Raw genomic sequence first — 23,544 nt, 5'->3', positions numbered from 1 at the left:
CTGCCAGCTGAAGTGCTCTTCTCTACGAGTTTCAACCTTCTCGACGTGTTAAGTTACTCATCTTGGGGTACTGATCGCATTGTTCTATTTCGACTTTATTGTCCTCTCATTAGGTCGAATCTCGATTGTGGATTTGTTGTGCATTCCTCTGCCCATTTTTCTCAACATTGCACCCTCAGAGCTATTCATCGTGCTGGTATTCATCTGTATTCCGGTGAATTCCGTACCGGTCCAATCGTCTACTTGTTTATGGAGGTATCGGAGTCCTCGTTATCTCTACAAAGACTACCTATTCTTCATTATTGCCACAAGGCCACTCTGTGTTCATGCAGATGATCTCAGCACTTGGTATTGAAAGCGATCTGTCTGACGTCCCTCCATTTTTTCAGTCTCTCTCCTCCTTGGAATTGCCTGCATCTCCCATTAACCTATCTCTAACTGCTCTCCAAAAGGCAGGGGAACCTATGTTTTTTTAGAGCTTTGATTACCATACCCCAATTTTACTGTTTTTTTTTACACGGATGGGTCAATATCGGTTGAATCAGTGGATTGTGTCTTGTTGTAAACTCGCACGGTTACAGCTTCGCTTAACATTCCGCTTTTTCCATCTACATGGCAGAAATCTGTGCAATACTAAAGGCGCTGTACTTTGCTGACGTTCACACTTTGCAGAGAGTCCTCACTTATTCGGATTCTTTCATTGTGCTCCAGAGTCTGGAACCACTCTTTTCCGTACACCCTACAGTGCAGTGAATTTTTGGACGGTTAGCGCCCTTCTCTGTCAGTGTGAACATTAAATGCAATGAAACAGCTGCTGATGCTGCCAAAGTCTGCTGATGGAGACAGCGAAGTGCTTTCCACTTTGCATCGGCCAGGGACCCTCAGAGTGTGTTCCGTTCTTTTGTCCTTGAGATTTGGCAAGATGGGGTAATGGGAACAAGCTCCACACTGTCACACCCATCATTTATGCATATCGTTCCTCGCGCCGTCCTTCCGGCAGAAGAAGCATAATACTAGATCGGCTTCTCATTGGACACGGCCGTCTAATCCATAGTAATTTGCTGCAAGAACTAGGCCCTCCGCTCTGCCGTGTATTGAATGTTATTTTAAATTTTCGGCACATTCTTATGGAATGCACAGGTTCTAATGTCCTCAAACGTTTCATCTCCATCACCCAGAATAATTCGTTACCATAGTTTATCCGAATACATACAAGTAAAAGAGCATAAATATTTATTAACTAACAAGTTAGATCCAGTAATATGAGGGAGGATACTTAAAGAGATAATCTTTACCAGGCAACAACCGTTGAACCACCGCTACCACACAGCTTGTTTCATGCTGCCACTACAAAGTGAAGGGAAAATAGTTGTGTTGCACGAGAGGATGCTCCTGCTGAAAACTTGGCTTGACGTGTATTGACATGTGGATATTGCCACGGTCACGACTGTGCAAATTCCTACAGTGATACAGAAGAACTCTTCAAGTCCGATGAAAATGTATACTTTCACGATATTCTAATGCTTTTTTGTAACTCTCATAGACATAGGCGTAGCTTAGGATTAGGTCCCAAGGCAGGAAGGGGGAGGTAGAAGAGAACTTGGAGCTTCTTCTCGGGGGCAGAATCAAAAAGTTTTCAAACCCAGAAAAATAGCATTCACGACTATTTTAATAAATAACTGTTACATTTGAAAAAATATTTATAGCAAATACTCGTTACTTTCCTCCTCAGGTTCCAGGAGGTTAACAAAATTACCATTAACTTGTAAAGTTTCATAAACCTGAAAATTTTGGTGTTGGTGGAGCAAGTGGCCCCTTGCCACCGCCAAGTTATACATATGCTGGTAGACATTTATATTTCCTCATGGACTTCAAACATTTCAAAGTATTCATGTTAGAACGTACCAGCACAAAAGTGTCCACTATTTTTTTCCATTTTAACACAGGTCGGCGCAAATTCAGATCCTCCAATAAGCCACAATCAAGTTACGTCTGTCGGTTGCGAGAAGTATACTATGTCCTTAATAATTCCCCACAAAGCAATATCTAATGGAACCCCCAACGTATCAGTGATCACGAAATATCACTATCAGCGAACTCTTTCGATCATTGTTTCTTCATTCCGTTATTACTTACTTCCATATGTAACGTGTAAGGTGACTTACGCGCCACCCTGTACTTCTACAATTCGAATTTTACGCTCTAGTATACCTTCGTGCTTTGAAATGTAACACATTTCAGCTACTGATACAATATATGGATACGTAATAACCTGATAAGGTTTTGTGGTGAAAAGTATTCTACATAATATTCATAACATAGCCTATTTATTCCATCTTATTGTTCCTTAGTATGTGTAGTATGGTTGCACAGTGTGAAATCTCCATGTCGACTGTCGCTTGAATCTAAAAGCTACCTACTCGTACATTCGTGCAAGTTTCCTTCCATCCCTCAGGTTCAAAGGCGAAGTTGATAGCACACATACTTACTAGCATTCATTTCATGCAGATTTGTTGGCAAAGATTCACTTCAGCATACATAATAATATCACCAGTTTTGAAGCATTCTATTTCTTTCTCTTTTCCATTTACTAATGATTGAATACATCTAAACATTTGTACGTTTTGATTTCGTCGAGCGTGTAGTGTCTGTAGTGTACATGAGATACTTGTCTCTGCACATACAACTGGCGGCGACAGAGACACGTTGTTTTTTATGTAATTCGCACTGCAGTTGAACATCCAAAGGTTTCAACAAGTTCACTCTTTCATGGTAAAACAGATACCTTTCTTAAATAGCGCTTATTTCTTACTTCGTATGCCGGTGTACCTGTATAGGAAACAACGGGGGCTGGCGTAAACCAGAAGTTCCGGGGGAACCGGTCAGAACGTCACCAATGTTTATATTTGATAAGGATAATTCACCTCTACTTCCGAATAGCCGCCACTGTTTCGCTGTATTATCTTACTGAATAATTACTGCTTCGTCGCTCAAAACGGTCATGTGTTCCGCTTATTCACATGTACACACACGCACATGGACTTCGCGATTGTCTTAATTTTCCACCACGAAACTTACGAAAATCGTGGTATATGCGACAGAGACCCCACAGACATAAACAACATAGAGCGGCTGTGATCAAAGGACTTCGTTCGCTTGTTAATATTGAATTAAAATTTCGCATTACAGGTCAAGTGGCCAATTAAGCAGCCAGCAGTTCGTAATTACCTCATTAACTCTCGTTCTGATCTGAAGTGAGGATGTCGCCTCGGGAAATGAAATGTGTGATGAGCAAGTGGTCCGGAAGGAGGAGGAAATCAGGCTTATGGCACTTTCCAGAGCAATAGGAGGCGCTTGAGGATTCTTGTTAGTCAAGGCTCAATGCCCTGAATAAAGATCGCATCGAGTGAGAGATGTGCAGAAAATATGACCCCTTCATCTGCGCCCCTTTTCATCTCTTTCCCTGGCGTCTTCACTAAAAGGAAGTAATGTATTTACGATTTTACTATTTTTGATAGTGTCTTTTGACAAACTAAGTCAACAAAATCGACTCTTTTAAAGATAATGTTTTAAACTTCCTTTATTGATTTTAAAATGGGTTTTGATTAAGAAGTGACCAATTTAAACAAAGAGAACCTTAAAATATTTCCCATCTCTTCAGTCAACGTTTATTAATTTATACCGTTTGCATCAAAAGAAGAATCCACATTTGCTATTGGTAAAATTTCCAGTTAACACATTGAACAAGTTTTAAACAGTTTTTTTTCTTTAAATACTCTAAAACGGTGTTCAAATTATTAAGAAAATTGCAAACAAAAATTTAATAATGAAATAACATATCAAGGAACGCCTTTACATTTTGCTGTTCAAGAGGGTAATTTTGGTTTCATTGTTTTTAGCTTGTCAGTCCTGTTTCGGAAATAAAATATTTGTTTAATAAACGCAAAAATAAAATTACGTTTTTAAGAAATGGTATATAGTTAGTATGTGATAAAAACTTTTTAAATTTTAGGTTGTGTCATTTCGGAGTGGGGACTCCTGTCCTATGGAATCCTTTAAATACGCCATCACATGCAATCACCAGGAACGACTTGGGGATTTATTATTATTATTTTGGCAGGAAAAGGTCCTATTCTTTAGAGCAGATGAGTTAGTTTTGCTTCGATTCTGACGAGAAGGCAGGTGTTCATACAATAATTCAACCTGCATGTCAACAGCAATTCGTGATTTAACAGCGCTAAGTATTAAGGGTTCGGATATCAATCACAGTGGATCCAAGCTTTCTTCCGGTGCGGTGCCCTTCTTTCTGGCAGTGTCCCCCTGTTACCCCGATTATCTATGAAGAAACTTGCAGCCAAAGAAATCATTAAGCCAGCCGCGGCGCCAAGATGAACCATCTACGGGTGCTGAGGGGGTGCGGAATGAAATTTATGGTGTGCGATGTTGAAGAAAGAGAAGAAACCGTGAAGCATGTATGCAGGTACGTATCTAAAACTATGGGAAGGAGTCCGAGCTAAGTGCCTAACATATAATAATAATAAAGTTGATAATTAATGCGTTAATAAGATCAATATGTTTATTAATAATACTGTTATTAAAATGTGTCAATTAATAATTATAAGAATATACAAGAAGCAACAGACATTACAGAATGTATTTATTTATTATCTAGCTTCTAAGTAAATTTCAAATCAGTAAGATTTGTGTAAAAGCAGATAGATCTTCCACCAAAGAAATTAATGAAAAAAAATGTTTGAAATGGATTATTTACTGACCAAAAAGCTTATTACGTGCAGCTGATAAAAGGGAAACTCCCTGATCATTCAGGAGTATATTAGCTGTAAAAGTTAATAACTGTTGGTCTATGCATTTTGTGTTGATTTTTAGCATCATCCCTAGGTCGTATTTCCATGCTCAAGATAATGAAATGAGAAACTCTATGCTACAATTATAACTATTAGAAAACTCTAGACTAAAAATAACAATATTTGTAACCTGACAAGGAAGAACAGATTTTCCAACTGTTATCATTCTTCAATAAGTAACTGAACTACATGAGCTTTTTGAACATTATTCGTTACGGTGTATGTCCTGAGAGACTTTTCAAATAATTAGAGAAACTCCTTGTCTTCAATTTGTCCTGAATTTATGTCTGACCTTCGTCTCTTGTAAGTCTATCGACAGGCTAATAGACTAAGAGATAATGTTGATTTTTAATAAATAGTAATAATAGTGATAAACAATATACAAACAGACACACAGGGTGTGGCATAAATATGGGTCTTTTTGTTTTCGTTTGGAGAGTCTCTGTAATGGTGTTGGTATCACCTATTGATCATCATTTGCATCAGCAATGTACGTCATTTACAGACATGGATCGCTGAATCGGAGCTCAACGTGCAATAGCTGTGAGAGCGTTTTATAACAATGGCGACTATATTGCTGCTGCGAGACGAGAACATCGACGTTATTTTAAACGTTTTAACCTCGGGAGACATGAAGCCATTCCATCGGCCGATGCACTAAGGATGTGGGTGAAGAACTTCGAAGCTACGGGAAGTGCATTGAAGAAGAAAGCGGCAGGTTTCAGATGCTGGAACATGCCATGGACGAATTCCGTCGCAGATTGTCCGAGTGTCTACGACGAAATAGGGGTTACCTGTAGAACGAAATTTTCAAAATATGAACGTGACTGTACATACTTCGCAAATGGCAATGTTTAAGGATGTAGTTCATGTGTTTGTATTTTTTAAAAAAATGAAACGTAGTATTAGTTTCGTTGCATTTTTTAAAATGTCAATGTTTATGCCCCACCCTTTAGTTAATTTCTTTACTAAAATTCATATGTAGATACATCACTTTCATGAATATCACATCACTTTATGGGGGTGTAAGGGGTGACCATTTCTGAAGACCTCTTCAACCCCCTTCCACGTGCAAGTAGTACACCGTAGATTGCATTTTTCAGAATAACGAAGATCTTGCGTCTGGACCCACCATTTATTTGGTTTAATTTTCTTCGCTTTTCTTCCATTTTGGGCTAATCGCGAATATGAGGATGAGAAATGATAAGATGAAACTGATGAAGGAGCATTCACAAAGAACATCTATGCCCAGGCCGGCATTCGAACCTTGGACCTCTCATGTCGTAGCGCGCTATCATAACGGAGGTCAGCTCAGATCAATCAAATCACGTCTCTCCACTTGATATATACTTAGTAATAGTATATGTTGATAATTGATATAGTAAATGCAATTCAGGGATAATACTCTGTTCTGTTAAGTTTAGTACCATCGGTAACACGACTAACCAATTCTAACAGGACATTCAATTTACATGATGATTAATCTAAATGCTGTAGACGGATGTTTACAGCGAGGCAATATTTCAGAACGTGCGTTGTTCATGTTACTCCTTGAAACGAGAGATATGTACAGCAGTCAGCTCACGAGTAGATCCCCAAACGAGGGGAGACGGGGTGCAGGGATGAAGGGAAGTACCGGTCCATTTGCAGATTTTAGGGGTAGGAGAAAGACCGCTGCGGTCTAGTGTCCTTTTGGAAGTGCGTGGGAGTTGATTTGCGTCAATCACACAGGAGCATGTGTCTGCGGCAACAGGTTCCTGCTTTTCTTTCAGAGTCCAGATTCCAGAATACTTTTGTATTGCTTATCCTGTGCATTATTTAGACTGTATTTCAAATAATTAAAAAAATAATATACGGCAACGACTTTAGGGTCACCAGATGACAAACTTTAAAGAAGAGGACATTTTACATTGCAAGAAGTTAACTTTCGACGAAGATGCAGCACTTCGCACACACGTTTTGTGCTTACTGGTGCTTTGGTGAGCTTATAGATCACACACCCCTGTAAAACAATTTTACACCGTTTCCATATAACTGATAAGGCCTCATTATAGGAAAACGTCTGAATACCTATTCTAATATTTATTCACTATGCCCGGAATATTATACGGTTGGTCTCTTACTTTGAAAGAATAACATAAATTGACATTTTGCCTAGGAGTTGTTTCTTCCAGGTCTAAAGTCAGGAAACCGTTTTTGTAAGTCGTCACTAAAAGCACGTTTGCGTTTCGAAATGGTTCAGATCGCTGATCGACTGAACTTTACTTCACAACTAAGAGTACAGAAGTTAAAATTACTGTTTATTTCTGAATTCTGTCATGAAACTCAAATCAAAGTAAGCCGCGGCGTATCGCATATTCTTACCTATGATTAGAAACTTGCTGCTCACCACGAGCCGCGGTAGATGTCGCGAATTCTTTGAAATGAAAACCTCACACTGCGAGCGGCGATTACAGAAGAGACGCAAAAGTTCAACAATTTGTCTATGTTGGAAGAAAATTTCTTGTCTTTAAGCTTGCAACTGAGAGTGTTGTATTTCTTTACTTTGAAATTAAAAACGGAAACAATAGTAACAATCATTTACAATTAACATTTTGTTACTGATCTTGAAGTTGAGCAGTTGTCTTTATCCCGGAAAAGAGGATATTTCGAAATTTTCCTAAAACCCCGCCCAGACCATTTTTAGGACCCGAGAAAGAGGTTTTGTTCGGGGTAAAAAAAAAAGAGGACGACTTGTGTCGCTGACCCGGTTACAGGAAGCTCACGTGTTTTTCTCACTCAGGTTGCACAGTTGCACTCCCCCAACCCTAATAGTGGAGTCGCCTGTCGCTACGCCACTGCACTTCCGTTGGGGATCATCTGAGCGGTGAGCTGTATTTGAAATGGGCCTGGTCAAAACAAACTATTGTAGGTGGCAGCACCCCTGTTGTGTCCCCACGCTTTTGATGGACAATTGTTCTCCCATTTAAATACATGTGGAAATTGATGCTGAACGTGCTGCTATTACATTAAATTACAAGTTTAATTTCATCTTAACCTTAGAAAGTATGTCGGAACATGATAGATAAATAATCAGTACTATGAAACTAAGAATTTTAATAAGACCCTCGTCAACAACAGAAAAGATATCGGAACTAAGGAAAAGCTTTAAAATTTGCACAGCAGTTGTTTACGTCACTTGCAATTTTCACAATTTAAGTGCTTTATTCTTGTGAATCTGGTAAATAATAATTCATAATAATTCCACGTGACTGTACTTTTATTTTTATAGTTCTTATTAATAACAGACTCCTTTTTTTTACGTGATATCATACTTTTCCTCATGGCTAGTAAATATGAGAACTATTTTATTCATACACATATATCCAGAAGAACACTTATTACAAAAAATATTTTATATTCTGTTTCATGTCTCGCAACCTCTAGGGCTTTCTTATTTACAGGAATTATAATTTTTAAATTGTTATAACCCAAAACAAATAGGACGAAAATTCGGGAGGGGGAGGAAATATTTGCTTAATGCAAGGAAAACATATGTTAATATTAAGTTATCGGATAGGGCATAGAGTATAATAATAAATATCATGCACTTATCCACTTAATACATTTTTTTCATTATAATATGGTGAGTTTTTTCGATTCCAACTCCTGCTGTTGAATTACACATACTCGCAAGTCGCAACAAGAGAAAACACAAAAGCGTAGTGTAAAAATCTAAATTTTTGTATTATAGACCCATGGCAGCTAGGAACGACCAAAATTAAGTCACGTTTAGTGCTCCTTGTGCATAAACATACTATATTTAGCCCGTCTGAGCTATCCTGTAGTTGCGCTTTAATAATATTAATTCTTAGGTTCAGGAGAATGTAATTTTCGGAAACTTATGACTTGATACATAATCTTAAAGGTTTGCTAAACACATTTTTGTTATTGATTTACACGAGAAATTCATATCTTCGTTGAAAATAACGTTTGAATAGCCATCCTATCGCGCTCCAATGTACAGTATATCTTACGGCAACCAGACGACGAACGAAATTCTTTAGGAACACAACAGGGGTGGCGCCTCTAGCGGAAAAGTATGGCAATGAACAGCCCCATTGTCATTTCTGACACAGGAAATCTCAAGGTCAATTTCAACATTCGAAATTCCGTTTCCTCAAGCGATAGCTTATCTCTTTTTGTGATGTCGACTGGAATTTATATCACAGAATTGGATAATCTTGTGTAAACTAAGTTCAACATAGTGTAAGATAAAGTTTATCAGTGACAGATTCTGATAGGAGAATTTACCACTTCTACAAGGAAAAATTGATGAGTTCAGTGGAGTTGTGGGCTGAAAATTATCAACATGTCTAACAGAAGACGGCGTTTTGTTGAAGACGATCTAAGTGCAATTGTGAAGTTACCTGTAACTTATACTGTGTCCGGTCCACGTCATTCCTACCCTCTGAGTTTTGACTTACTCGACCAGCCTATACCGGAGATCGTGAAGATCTTGAAGGACGAATGCGTGAAGAACAAGACTCTGCGAGGTGCGTGGTCTGAAGTGGCGAGGAAGTGGCCGGAGGCAAAAGGTAGTTGGCCGGGATCAGGACGAAGGATCCCTAGGGAAGTCGGTCTGGCTACTTACGCGTACTCGCTCGACGAACCGTACTCCTTGTACAGGGATTTCAACAAGCAAACTAGGGACTTTACTACCCTCCTCCACGAACCCCAGTACCACTACAAGAGCATATTCTGTCTGCTTTACAAAGGGTGCAAGATTGAAGAATCCTTGAGCAGGAAGTATCCGGTGCTTTACAGGGGTTGCTCTGGGAAGTTCGGCGGTGTTCAGGAAGGCGACAGGATAACGTTTAGAAGTTTTACTTCTACTTCGGAGGTTCGGGATGTGGCCAGTAACTTCCAGGATTCTCCGAGTTCCACCATCTTTGAGATCAACGATGTGGCAGTCGGTCTTTCCCTGGAGGGTTTGTCGGATTTCCCCAACGAACGGGAGTATCTGCTGCTGCCGTACGACGTGTTCCGCGTCGATAGAATCATCGACGAGAGCCCTCGACAGAGGAAGGTTGTTTTGAGTTCCCTGCATATGAGTTGCAATTGGGCTGTGGTTGGCGGAGAGCAAGGTGATTGGATTTAAACCGTGCGATTAAAAAAAAAACAGTGTTTTAATTCACTTTAAAAATAAAGGATCAATTTACAGAAAAATGTACTGTACGTAAGGACAGAATCAATTTTAGTGAAATTACATTTATCTAGTTTTCATTTAATGGTGTTTGTTATGCTCTTAGATACTTAAGAAGTTTCAAAGGAAACGCATGGGAACAAAATATATATAATGATGAGACGAAGCTCATACGAAGGAAAAATCTAATATGTAAACTGCAAACACGCTAAATTGCTGTTGCTTTAAAACTCAATAATTTTCATAGGCAAAAATAGCAAATATTTTGTGTAGAAAAATATACAAAGTACTAGCCACGTTAAACTGTAAATTGTGTAATTGTCATTAAGCTCTGACACAGCAATAGATCTAGAAAACCCCTAACTTCTATGAAACTATGCAGGCAGTCTTCTGCCACAAGCAGTTCTCTCGATATGCAGAATAGGGTTCTATCTATAGTGTAGAAGGAAAGTTTGATCCGAAATCACCTTTCACATCAAAATATATATTACTAATATGTAATGTAATATGCAGAAAATGTGTAATTTAATTCAATTGAGGAAATCGAGGAGGGAGAAACACGTATGAATTCAATAAAACCAATATTTGTAACGTTGGCTAGAAGAAAGGAAACATTTCATTGGCTGATATTGCAGGTAAGAAACGAAAACGAAGATGATGTTCGTATTGGGAGTGGTGGAATTCCCTTCTTTTCTCTTGGTAATAAGACTGTTCGTCTGTGTTGGATTTCCTTTCTTTTCTCTTGGTAATAAGACTGTCCGTCTGTGGTGGAATTCCTTTCTTTTCTCTTGGTAATAAGACTGTCCGTCTGTGGTGGAATTCCCTTCTTTTCTCTTGGTAATAAGACTGTTCGTCTGTGTTGGATTTCCTATCTTTTCCCTTGGTAATAAGACTGTCCGTCTGTAGTGGAATTTCTTTCTTTTCTCTTGGTAATAAAACTGTCCGTCTGTGGTGGAATTTCTTTCTTTTCTTTTGGTAATAAGATTGTCCGTCTGTGGTGGAATTCCCTTCTTTTCTCTTGGTAATAAGACTGTTCGTCTGTGTTGGATTTCCTATCTTTTCCCTTGGTAATAAGACTGTCCGTCTGTAGTGGAATTTCTTTCTTTTCTCTTGGTAATAAAACTGTCCATCTGTGGTGGAATTCCTTTATTTTCTCTTGGTAATAAGACTGTCCGTCTGTGGTGGAATTCCTTTATTTTGTCTTGGTAATAAGATTGTCCGTCTGTGGTGGATTTCCCTTCTTTTCTCTTGGTAATAAGACTGTTCGTCTGTGTTGGATTTCCTATCTTTTCCCTTGGTAATAAGACTGTCCGTCTGTGGTGGAATTTCTTTCTTTTCTCTTGGTAATAAGACTGTCAGTCTGTGGTGGAATTTCTTTCTTTTCTCTTGGTAATAAGACTGTCCGTCTGTGGTGAAATTCCTATCTTTTCCCTTGGTAATAAGATTGTCCGTCTGTGGTGGATTTCCCTTCATTTCTCTTGGTAATAAGACTGTTCGTCTGTGTTGGATTTCCTATCTTTTCCCTTGGTAATAAGACTGTCCGTCTGTGGTGAAATTCCTTTCTTTTGTCTTGGTAATAAGACTGTCCGTCTGTGGTGAAATTCCTATCTTTTCCCTTGGTAATAAGATTGTCCGTCTGTGGTGGATTTCCCTTCTTTTCTCTTGGTAATAAGACTGTTCGTCTGTGTTGGATTTCCTATCTTTTCCCTTGGTAATAAGACTGTCCGTCTGTGGTGGAATTTCTTTCTTTTCTCTTGGTAATAAGACTGTCCGTCTGTGCTGAAATTCCTATCTTTTCCCTTGGTAATAAGATTGTCCGTCTGTGGTGGAATTTCTTTCTTTTCTCTTGGTAATAAGACTGTCCGTCTGTGGTGGAATTCCTTTCTTTTCTCTTGGTAATAAGACTGTCCGTCTGTGGTGGATTTCCCTTCTTTTCTCTTGGTAATAAGACTGTTCGTCTGTGTTGGATTTCCTATCTTTTCCCTTGGTAATAAGACTGTCCGTCTGTGGTGGAATTTCTTTCTTTTCTCTTGGTAATAAGACTGTCCGTCTGTGCTGAAATTCGTATCTTTTCCCTTGGTAATAAGATTGTCCGTCTGTGGTGGATTTCCCTTCTTTTCTCTTGGTAATAAGACTGTTCGTCTGTGTTGGATTTCCTATCTTTTCCCTTGGTAATAAGACTGTCCGTCTGTGGTGAAATTCCTTTCTTTTGTCTTGGTAATAAGACTGTCCGTCTGTGGTGGAATTCCTTTTTTTTGTCTTGGTAATAAGATTGTCTGTCTGTGGTGGATTTCCCTTCTTTTCTCTTGGTAATAAGACTGTTCGTCTGTGTTGGATTTCCTATCTTTTCCCTTGGTAATAAGACTGTCCGTCTGTAGTGGAATTTCTTTCTTTTCTCTTGGTAATAAAACTGTCCATCTGTGGTGGAATTCCTTTATTTTCTCTTGGTAATAAGACTGTCCGTCTCTGGTGGAATTCCTTTCTTTTCTCTTGGTAATAAGATTGTCCGTCTGTGGTGGAATTTCTTTCTTTTCTCCTGGTAATAAGACTGTCCGTCTGTGGTGGAATTTCTTTCTTTTCTCTTGGTAATAAGACTGTCCGTCTGTGGTGGAATTTCTTTCCTTTCTCCTGGTAATAACACTGTCCGTCGGTGGTGAAATTTCTTTCTTTTCTCCTGGTAATAAGACTATCCGTCTGTGGTGGAATTTCTTTCTTTTCTCTTGGTAATAAGATTGTCCGTCTGTGGTGGAATTTCTTTCTTTTCTCCTGGTAATAGGACTGTCCGTCGTTGGTGAAATTTCTTTCTTTTCTCCTGGTAATAAGACTGTCCGTCTGTGGTGGAATTCCTTTCTTTTCTCTTGGTAATAAGACTGTCCGTCTGTGGTGGATATCCTTTCATTTCTCTTGGCAATAAGACTGTCGGTCTGTGGTGGAATTCCCTTCTTTTCTCTTGGTAATGAAACTGTCCTTCTGAGGTGGAATTCTTTTCTTTTCTCTTGGTAATAAGACTGTCCGTACACGATCAAATGAATCACCAAAGACACATTGAATTCCACGCTTAAAGAAGCGACGTCTGAGCACACGTCATGTTCCTCATCGAATTCATGCTTGAGTTAACTTTGAGATTAAGAGATTAATTATTCTTATTTTGATATCATTATGCAGCTATGAAATAAATACATACCTACAATAAACACATTTATTAATACCCGTAGTAATACTGAAAGTTTTAAAAAATAAGGGTATTAAAATTGTAAATATGTAACATTAAGGTTTTATTGGGAGTTGGAGTGAGAGTATTGAAAAGTAAGGGGACCAGGGTGGATGGAAAGTGGGGGAGCGGAATGAATCTTCCCCGGGTGAATATTTTATCTTGAGCCACCCCTGGATATCCAACAGCAAAGTATCATATTTTTGTGCTGTTGATTTTAAATGGTGTTTTAGATAATCAAAACTGTGACATTATATTTGAAAAGTATTTGATATAATTCTCATTATGGGGAATCACACAGTCTCTGATGTTCCAGATTAACATTTATAATATACTTCTTTCGAGTTTCTCATTCACATTATTTATTTGGAACCACAATTATTTCCTTTGTTGCTGCTAACCGGGTTTACAGCGATCACAAACAAAAGAACCTGAAGCCTTCGCCCATCTTCCCCTCCATCTGTTGAACTCAGGGCATAAAGAAGCCTGTGTCACGAGCTGACAAGGCAGTAAACGTAACACCTGCTCTATTCTACCCCTCCTCTCTATGCGCTGGAAACGCGTTTCTGTGCTGGTCCTTTTGCATGTGTTTCCACTTATATTTATATGTTGTGTATTATAAAATCAAAAATTTACCTCTGCTGCCAGTGATACTTGTGTTTATTGGCGCTGGGTGGGGGTGTGGCATCTCTCCCGGTAATTGACACGCAGTCCATAACTAAGTTGTGTGTTCGGTCGGAAATGTTTCAATGTGGGACTTCCCACTTGTGAAGTCCCAGAAATTTCAATTATATAATTAGTTCCAACTAGGCCTGAAATTTGAACCGCTACGAATTTTACAAGAGTCAGACGCAAGAACACATCGTCCTCCCACCAGTCATCATATGCATCTGACATTTTGTTGAAAGGAGGATCGTGCGAGAGTTTTGTGCTGGAGGCTGCAGATCCCTTTCAAAGTTCCACCAGTCAAGCGCACACAAACGGTTCGGACGTAAATACTCCTTTGTTCTTGTCACAGAAACCTTGATTTCACTTCCTTTGTAGATTCCACATCGCGGTTTTTCAGTACAATTAGAGTTCAGTTGCGGAAGTCGTCGTTGTTGTTACTCTTATTAGGGACCTCAGGGTGAATTACACATTGTGGTGACGGTGACCACAGTATTAGGGTCCAATTACTCAAGTACCCCTGGCAACAAAGGAAATTACAGTTACACATTTTAAAAAGTAAGTCAGTTACAGTTCCTGATGTTTGATTTGATTTTGTGTTTTAAGTCCACTTTATGCACAGTAATCGGGACTGGTCCTACAGCTTAATGTGGGATCCGAACTATTATGAGCCTCCTCCGAGCATCGAACCCGGGAACCCTTGATTACAAACGGTGACGACGTTACCACTACGCTGGAAATTTTTTTGCAAACAATTTATAATCAACGAGCATTAATTATAATAAAAGTAATATGTGAAGACTTACACGCGTTTTATCTATGTTTCTGGAACAATAAAATTCTTCATATATTTATATTATTAAGACAAATAAAATGATGGGAGAATTTAGGCTTGCTCGAATGATTTTAATTCGAAAAATCGGTACAAAATGCCGTTCCACTTGCACCTGTTTCGTTCTCTTCCATTTTAACCTCAACAAAGTCCGTTCCTTCAATAATGACTTCTTTATGGCTGAACAGCCACATTCTAAACGAATGCAGCAATCCAATCAAAACACTGAAGTCTTCTCAGCGCAATTAGCTTGACTTCAATTATTTTACTTCGCTTTTCTGTCATCTTTACTTAAGTGGCGTGCCCAGAATTTTCGAACATTTTTTAAGTAGTCAGTTCTCATTTTGCCATATTTTTCTGCCTTTGACTTTCTTTTTTTTAGAAATACTGGACCAAAAGGGGGTTATAACCCCCACCAACCCTCCCTTGGGCACGTCACTGCTTTACTTCATAAAGAATACCGGATGAATGGTGATAAGATGAAATGGATGAAGGGACAATCGGAAACATATGCAGACGACACAACGCGCGAGCAGGAGCCCTACACAGAATTAAACTTGATGCGAGTCCAGACACCAGAGCCTCATTAGTCTGCAGAATGCAGCCCGGGATGTACTACATGGAAGGGAGTTGACAATTGGATGCAGGCACGTAGCCAAGGGGAGGACTAGGGGGGCTGAAGCCCCCCAGAAATTCTACAAATATTTAATTTAAATAGTGTATAGTGGTAATTAATTTTACTTTCGTAGCAGGATTAAACTTTGGATCGAAAAAAGTTTAGTGTATAATAGAGGAACCAAGTTATATTTTTATATTCTACTATTTAATCCAAAGAATAAATGGATTCACAGCTCTCAAAATGTATAGTTTTCTCTGTGAGAGGTCACACAATATAAACTTTATTAGTAACTTTTAAAGCCTTTTTAAAAAGAAATGTGTAAAAGTTAATAACAAAATACAATAACTATGAATTTCAGTACACTAACTGTACAAAATGTATGAAAAATAAGACAACAGTTGTGTTGGATATTCACTCATACAGTGGATAGAGTAGAAAAGTCTGAACATTTATGTAATAATAATAATACTACTAATAATAACAATACATTTTGATTTAAATTGGTTATTTTTAATAACTTATAATATTTATTATTGTAAAATGTTATTATTATTATTGTTATTATTTCTACTAATCAAGTTTTATCAGTGACCTGTTCCTTCTACAAATATTTCAGGCGACGCCTGTGCTGAGCCCCCGAAATAAAATCCTGGTTACGGGTCTGTTTGGGTGTCTTCGGAAAGGGTCACCCCTTACACCCCAGAGTCTCGTTGCCCTACAAGACTGCATTTACCGTGAAAGTAACGACCTGGGGTTGACTTAAGGTCGCCACTTACACTGCGCGTGCATTTAGAAATGACGAATTGCAATAAGATTGAATGTTCTAAATTGAGAATGCAACAAAGCCTGATGTGATTCCACTATAGCATTCAGACAAGACATAAGTATAGTTGGAATCAGAGTTGCCAAATTTAGCTCTTTCGGTACGATAGAAACGTTAAAGTTTACAATTTAGGTATTGTCAAGTAACTGTAAAGATAACTGTTCATAACGTCACTTCTATTGCAAAAAGTAACTCTGTTTATGTTGCACTTACTTATTTATAAAAGTTACTTGCTACATTTAAATATCCTCAAAAAGTGACAGTTACAAGTAACTAGTTACTTCTACATATGGACAATATTGCAGTAGTAATAAAACATTCATAACAGATAAATGTATTAGGTTTACACTGGCAATAGTTGACAACTATGCCAATTAAGAAACTAACAGTACACATGGTATTATCAAGAAAGCTGAAATATATTTTAGTCAGTTTTAAGTTAAGGGTGTCCACAGAGGGAGGCCAGATGTGCGCCTGTTTCCATAATTTATCAGGAAGAAATTAATGTAATTCGAGTGGCGAAATTTTAGCGTGAAAAAAATTAATGAGGGATGCCAAAAAAAAGACAGCAAATTAAGTGGTCCCTGTTTGATATTTGTTCATTGTGAGAAAGTACAAAAAGAGACAGAACTGTTCATCAACAAAGTGATAGATGTTTATGGAAAGGGAGCAAGTCCAATCCAATTTCTATTAAAATAGTGGACCCAAGTAAGAACTTGACAACAAAGCCAAGGTATTTTCATTTCATTTCCAGTTTTATGATTTGTAAAATAATAATAAAAATAATGAAAGGTAAAATATAAGTTTATATGACTGAAGGGCAAGATATAAAAATTTACTCTTCCCACCAGACCTTGAAGGGGAAATTCCTGCGAGGATGCTTTTGCATAGTTTGGGGAAAGGTGGGAGATTTTCATTGTTTCATTTTTTTATTATTATATAAATGAAGTATCCGCCAATTAAACAAGAATTGATATCCTATCGAAATTTGGTCGATGAATTTTTTATTTACAATGAAACCAACAAAGGATTGCACCACCTCCAGCAAAACAAGTGTAATTAGCACACTTAACGATGATAATAATAAATACTGCCATTAAATATAATTTGAATCTAAAAGAAAAAAAACAAACAAATCTAAACTACTCCAAATAACAAAGAAACGAAGACTGTGAGGAGGAGTGCTAATAATAAGAAAGAGTCTGTTGTGGTTTGATAAGATCCACTAGTGAGCTGATATGACAACACTAAGGGAGATTTCACACCGAAGCGACACGCGACATATGTGGCTTGCGAGCGACCCAATCAACGGCGACGTTTAACCTAACCTAACCTAACCTAACCTAACCCAATCAACGGCGACGTTTTACACCGCAGAGATATGACAGGCTGCACAAGCTTGCCTTAGATTGGTGAAATCCTCAACCAATTAATCGCTTCGGTATAAAATCTCCCTAAAACTGTTCGGGAAAAGCACATAAGTCAAAAAATGAAATTTTACAGCAGACATTTCTTTTATGTTTATTCTTTTAATAGCAAACTTTACAGACATGATATGCATGTAGGACCATCACTGATAAGATCATTACACAGGCCCAATGTAAAATTATGCTGATAATATTTTCTTTAATTGATTCAGTATGACTCAAATGAAATCTACAGAATCGCAGTTTGTGACTTAAGTGCCTTTCCCGAACACCCACCAATTTTTACAAGTGGTAGCCAGCCTGTAGGGGCTATACACCGGAAGGAAGTGTTTTCGCGCGGACGCCATATTTGTAGCACAACAACTTCCGGTTCGTAGACTCACAATTGATTGATTGATTGATTTGGTGTTTGGACCTACAGTCTAAAGTGGGATCCGAACCACTGTGTGCCTCCACCGGGTATCGAACCCGGGACTCCTTGATTACAAAGCGACGACGCTACCACTGCGCCATAGGGGAGGCTCTCGTAGACTCACACCATGCCGCTTAAGGGAGTTAAGATTGTGTCGCATAGGAAAGGAACGAACGGGTGGGTAGCAGTAGGATGCAAACTACCACCAGGGCAATCGTCCACTTCCTCGAGATCTAGGCGCCAAAATTATTCCATTCAAGCTGTCAGGAGTAAAAATTGAAGCCCATTAGCAGGAGTAGACTCCGCAGTAAGCTCAACGGATCGGCAGTATCCGAAAAAAAGTCATGTCTTCGGAAATATCTAAATAAAAGTGATTAAAATTGGTTTGTTCTCTTCATATTTTTTTGTAGTGTACTACAAATGTCCGAAACTTATTGAAATTAGCAGTTTTTATTCCAGAAATGCAAAATCAATCATCACCTGAAGATGACATTTTGTGAATAATTAAAAATTTTCAGTGTCGGGTAATTTTTAATATTTTCGATTCCGAAAATCTCCCAATTTATTCGGGAAGTAACATTTTTTCCCGTCTCGAACTTCAAGATTTTCAAAATTTCCCATTCTGATCCCATCCCGACTAAAATTTTGCATCCCACACACCCTGGTGAAACCATTCAAATCTCGATTTTCTCTTTCTGTTTTAGTGAAATGAGCAAAAATATTACTTTTCATCTCAAAAGATGATCGGTCATAGCACGTTCTTGAAGAACTCATGAACGGTATTAATTTTTTTATGTAGAAATAGATTCTTTTTTGTGTGTAACCAGAAAACTAAGTAGGGGTATTATTACTTTTTTGTCTTTTGCATATGTTGATCTGTACAACATTGATTGAGAAGGGGCCCTAGGTTTGAACACTGGTCAGGTAATGGGGTATTATTGTATTTGTACCATCATTAATTTTCCCAGTTTATTATTCATCTTTATCGTTATGGATAACACAAATAATAGAAAATTGACGTGAAATAACAATGAGCGTTTTGTATTTCTGCGTTCAAACGGGAACGAAACCAACAAGTGTGCATTACCACATCCCGCTGACTCACCCTGACTGAAGAAAGAAGAAGAAAATATTTTCCCGCTTTTTTATGCGTCCGTACATCTCGCACATTTTCACTTTAAACAATAATGTAGGCATCCAAATATTTACGTATGTACTTTAAACGCTTCCACTGTGCAGGAAAAGTTACTTTCTATTAAATATCTAGGCTAAATATAGCCAAACGGTTCTCATCCTGGAATAATTCCGTATTACTTCCTAGTTGCTCATCCAATGGATGTCCAGATATCTCTGCTTCCCCATGTCGTTAAGTGCTTTTACATAATCCATTTCGTCTGATGCTAATAAATTGTAAAAGCATGAATAAACATGAATAAATATGTTTCCTTGAGCACAAGCAACATTTTCTAAGCAACTAAGCAACTACAAGCCGTGGGTCACCTTTGGGACCCCTGTTCCCAAGGTGATCCATATGTAACGGTTTTATAACCTTTTTTTTTTTTTAAAAAAAAAAGTTACAAGCAATTTCACAAAATATCCATTTGGTATACCTTGTTAATTAGTTATTCGAGTTATTGCTTTTAATTTGAAATATTTGTCTTTTATTAGCGGTTCGTAAATTGCCCTAGAAAACTCAACTATGGCCAACTTTGGTTCGCGTAACTTATTGTGTATATATTACTTATTAGGAGGAGCAAAAAGCTATTGTTTATAGTTAAATTATAAGTTTGAAAAGCTTGCGTGAGCCTACCATACTGTAAATAATAACAACAAGAACAGTAACAATAATATGACATCACTCCAAAGATATATTCTCCAGATGAATTAGTCATCCATCGTAACTCTGCCAGCTATTCAGAAATCTGAGTTCCTCGCGAACCCTTATTAGATGGTGGCGTCTAGCAAAGATGCAATAATAATAAGGTTTCTAGGGAGGCTTTGCAAGTGTGGCAGAGCTAATTAGCTCGATGGGTTGTCGTGTTGAAAGCTTATCTTTTCCCCTTCGCCACAAGAGAGACAATACAGAGATCAAATTACCTTTCCCCATTCCTCCAGCTTGCACCACGTGTAACGTGACGCTGACAGAATCCACGTCATCCTTCTCCACTTTGAAATTGAAGCACTCGTTGAATTTGGGCTCAGGGTCTCTCTTCACGGTCTCCGTTCGTTTGGACTTCACCGCCTTCGTCTGCTGCAGGAGGGTCACCTTCACGTACGAGTCAGGGGCGGACGTGTTCAGTCCCTGCAAAGGCAATGAATGGGCTTAATGATTTCTACAAAGCAGTTACCTTAATCAGTGTCTTTTAGCATAATAATTAGTAGTGGTATCAGCCCGGTTCACAAACCGAAAATGGGGCTCGGTGGGGCTCGCCTTAATGGATTTCTCTCGTAAGGCATGAGCCCCATTTTCTGGCAGTGTTGCCAGCTCCTTACTCGAAAAAATCACCAAGGTTTTTTATGGGGTCTAACCTAGCCTAAAGCAAGGAGCTGGCAATCTTGCTTGAGGCTCGCCTTAATGGTTTGCTCTTGTAAGGCATAAGCCCTATTTTCTCGCAGTGTTGCCAACATCTTACTCGAAAAAATCACCAAGGTTTTTTTTTTGGGTCTAACCTAGCCTCAAACAAGGAGCTGGCAACCTTGCTTGAGGCTTGCCTTACAGTGCATAAAGCAAGGAGCTGGCAACCTTGCTTGAGGCTTGCCTTACAGTGCATAAAGCAAGGTTGCCAACCTACTGGTACTTTTGCCATGGCTTTTTACAAAAAAGAGAGAGGAGAGAGAGAGAGAGAGGGAAGAGTTAAACAACCGACAGCTGCCAACACCCACCTACAGCTTTTTTTCCTTGGTCTAACCTAACCTAAAGCAAGGAGCTGGCAACCTTACTTAAGGCTTGCCTTACAGTGCATAAAGCAAGGTTGCCAACCTACTGGTATTTTTGCCATAGCCTTTTACAAAAAAGAGAGAGGAGAGAGAGAGGGAAGAGTTAAACAACCGACAGCTGCCAACACCTACCTACAGCTTTTTTTTTTTGGTCTAACCTAACCTAAAGTAAGGAGCTGGCAACTTTGCTTGAGGCTTGCCTTACAGTGCATAAAGCAATTTTTGCCAACCTACACACACTAAACAAGGAGAGCCGGCAACAAACACGCACTGCCGTAAAAAAGAGAGAGATGGGTGGATGGTAATATAGTATGTGTGTGCGTGTGTGCGTATAATATGTAGCATTATTAACTAGAGTGTGTTGGCAACCCACTTACAACTAAAAAAAAAAATAGAGATGCCAACTTTGCTGTAAGATGAAGAGAGAGAGAGATTTATGGCTGGCAACAGTGGTGAGCGATGTCCTCCCTCTTCTGTGCAATATGACATTATGATGTTACTGTAGTTTTTGACGAGGATTACGAGTTAACTAAAAAACCTGCAACTAGAGAGAGTTGCCAGCACACACACGCTGTTGTAAGAGAGATGGATGACTGGGGGGAGGGGCAGCATTTCTGGCTATTCACAGTGGCGGATGTACTTCCTGTTTTTTCAAAAGCTAACAATAATGATGGAATTTCATGCTGACGCATTTATTTCGTTCAAAAATTCATATTCACCACAGAGGATGCTATGTAATTTTCACATCAGCTCAGCCAACTGTTGAGAAATAATGACGTCAGGTAACAGCATTGGTGGGGGTGACGTGATGAATTTACGAAAGTAGGAAAATGATATTGCTAAAAATTGAAGTATAGAACTATTTTCTAGAGCGGATTTCTACTAGTCCACGTTGTTAACCTACATATTACTCCTCGACTAATAAAACTAGAAGCTCGAGGGCATCAGGTCCTATCTTTATTGTGAGCTGCAAGGAGAACATTGTGATTGTGATTGAAATTAACTAGCGTGAGTAAATTTGTTTGTTAGCTTGCATGAGTTGGCTTTGTGTTATATAAATAGGTAGTGTTGCTTCTGTGAGTTGATTCTGTAATAGCCAAACAGATGTAAAGAAATTGTAGATAAAAGGTAAAACTCTCTACAAAAACCAAACAATTCTTAAGCATATTGTGGAAGGAATATATACTCGCAAAGCACGCAAAAAAAAGGAGAGAGAGAAAGTATACAAGTTTTGAGTGTGTTGCATGTATCTCTCTCCTTTTTTTCTTGCTTTTTTTTTCATATATATATATTTATTACATATTACTATATACATCAGGCATATGCAAAATAGCAATATGCGGGGTGTAAGAGGACGATCTTCTGGTAAGGTGCCGAACAGTTAACCTCACTTCCACGTAGTACACCCTGGACTGTAGAGTAACGAGGCTCTGGCGTCTGGCAGACCAGTATAATTTTGCGTGTGTTAGCCTGTTTTTTTTCTTGTGCGTTTGATATTTAGTGGAGGTATATAGTGTTTCGAATTTTATTATTATTTAGTTTTATACACAGAAAAGATATTAAACATAAAATTAAATAAAATATATCTAATTATGTTTTTTTTTATCACAACAAGCATTCACAAAAAATAGCAATAATGTGGTTTAAAGTTTTTTAACGTAATTGCTACGTAAACAAAATGGCCGACTTGCAATGAGTGTGTCAAAGTTTTTTTAAGCCTAATTGCTACGTAAACAAAATGGCCGACTTGCAATGACTGTGTCAAATATGAATAGATTGAGAGATGGAAAGAGAAGTTAAATATGCTTAAATAAAGTGCTCCTCTGTGCATAGCACCATACCATAAAAGCATATAGGAAAACTGCCATGTTTATGCATGAAACTTAAATATACATATAAAATTAAAATATTTGGTGCTGACCACATCACACATTGCTGATTTTGCATTGTACTTTCCTATATTCACATATGCACAGTAAGGCTAATCGGGACTAGGCCTACAGTTTTTTTAAAGTAGGATCCGAACCACTATGTACTTTTATCGGGTTCGAACCTAGGATCTATTGATTACAAGGCAACAACACAACCACCGCACTTTCGAGCCCTAGTGAATATGTAGGAAAAAACAACGGTATATACATAATCCAAAGTTGCGTGGTTCTAGGCCCCATAGGAACCAAGAAAATCAATGTCTTGGAAAACATCTTAAGATATTTGTCTTAATCTTTAAGAAAGTCGACTTCCGGTCTGTCAAGATGTTACTTCCGGTCTGTCAAGAAAATTTTCTTAAGATATTTGTCTTAAGATGTTTTCCAAGACATTGATTTTCTTGGTTCCTAATTGACCTAGGATGATGATTTTAGGTTTGTTGGATAGGATTTGACGAAAACTATACGACTAGCAAATAAAATCGATTCCACCCCCTCAAGTTTCGAAAATATAGACAATTTTTTTATTTTTTGAGAAACTTGATTTGCTGGCTTAGTTTTTACCCTATTTCGAAAATTTTAATGACATTTGATAAAAAATTGAATGTACTCTACAACCTATTGGAAACATAATGATTA

The 23,544-nt window shown here is 38.3% G+C and overlaps 1 protein-coding gene across 1 annotated transcript in view; it reads right to left on the bottom strand.

Annotated features, from left to right (window-relative positions):
- The window catches only part of LOC146003441 (synaptotagmin-15-like), a 311,110-nt gene that overhangs the window by 34,797 nt on the left and 252,769 nt on the right, over positions 1-23,544 (bottom strand). Inside the window, exon 6 of the mRNA XM_083141723.1 lies at positions 20,138-20,342. Within this exon, the coding sequence (XP_082997849.1) occupies positions 20,138-20,342 (205 nt within the window). The remainder of the gene's footprint in view (positions 1-20,137; positions 20,343-23,544) is intronic.

The sequence above is a fragment of the Lepisma saccharinum genome, chromosome 20, assembly GCF_977018435.1.
Source record: "Lepisma saccharinum chromosome 20, izLepSacc3.1, whole genome shotgun sequence".
Taxonomy (NCBI): Eukaryota; Metazoa; Arthropoda; class Insecta; order Zygentoma; family Lepismatidae; genus Lepisma; species Lepisma saccharinum.
Note: the sequence above shows the minus strand (reverse complement) of the source record. Positions and strands in the feature narration are given on the sequence as shown.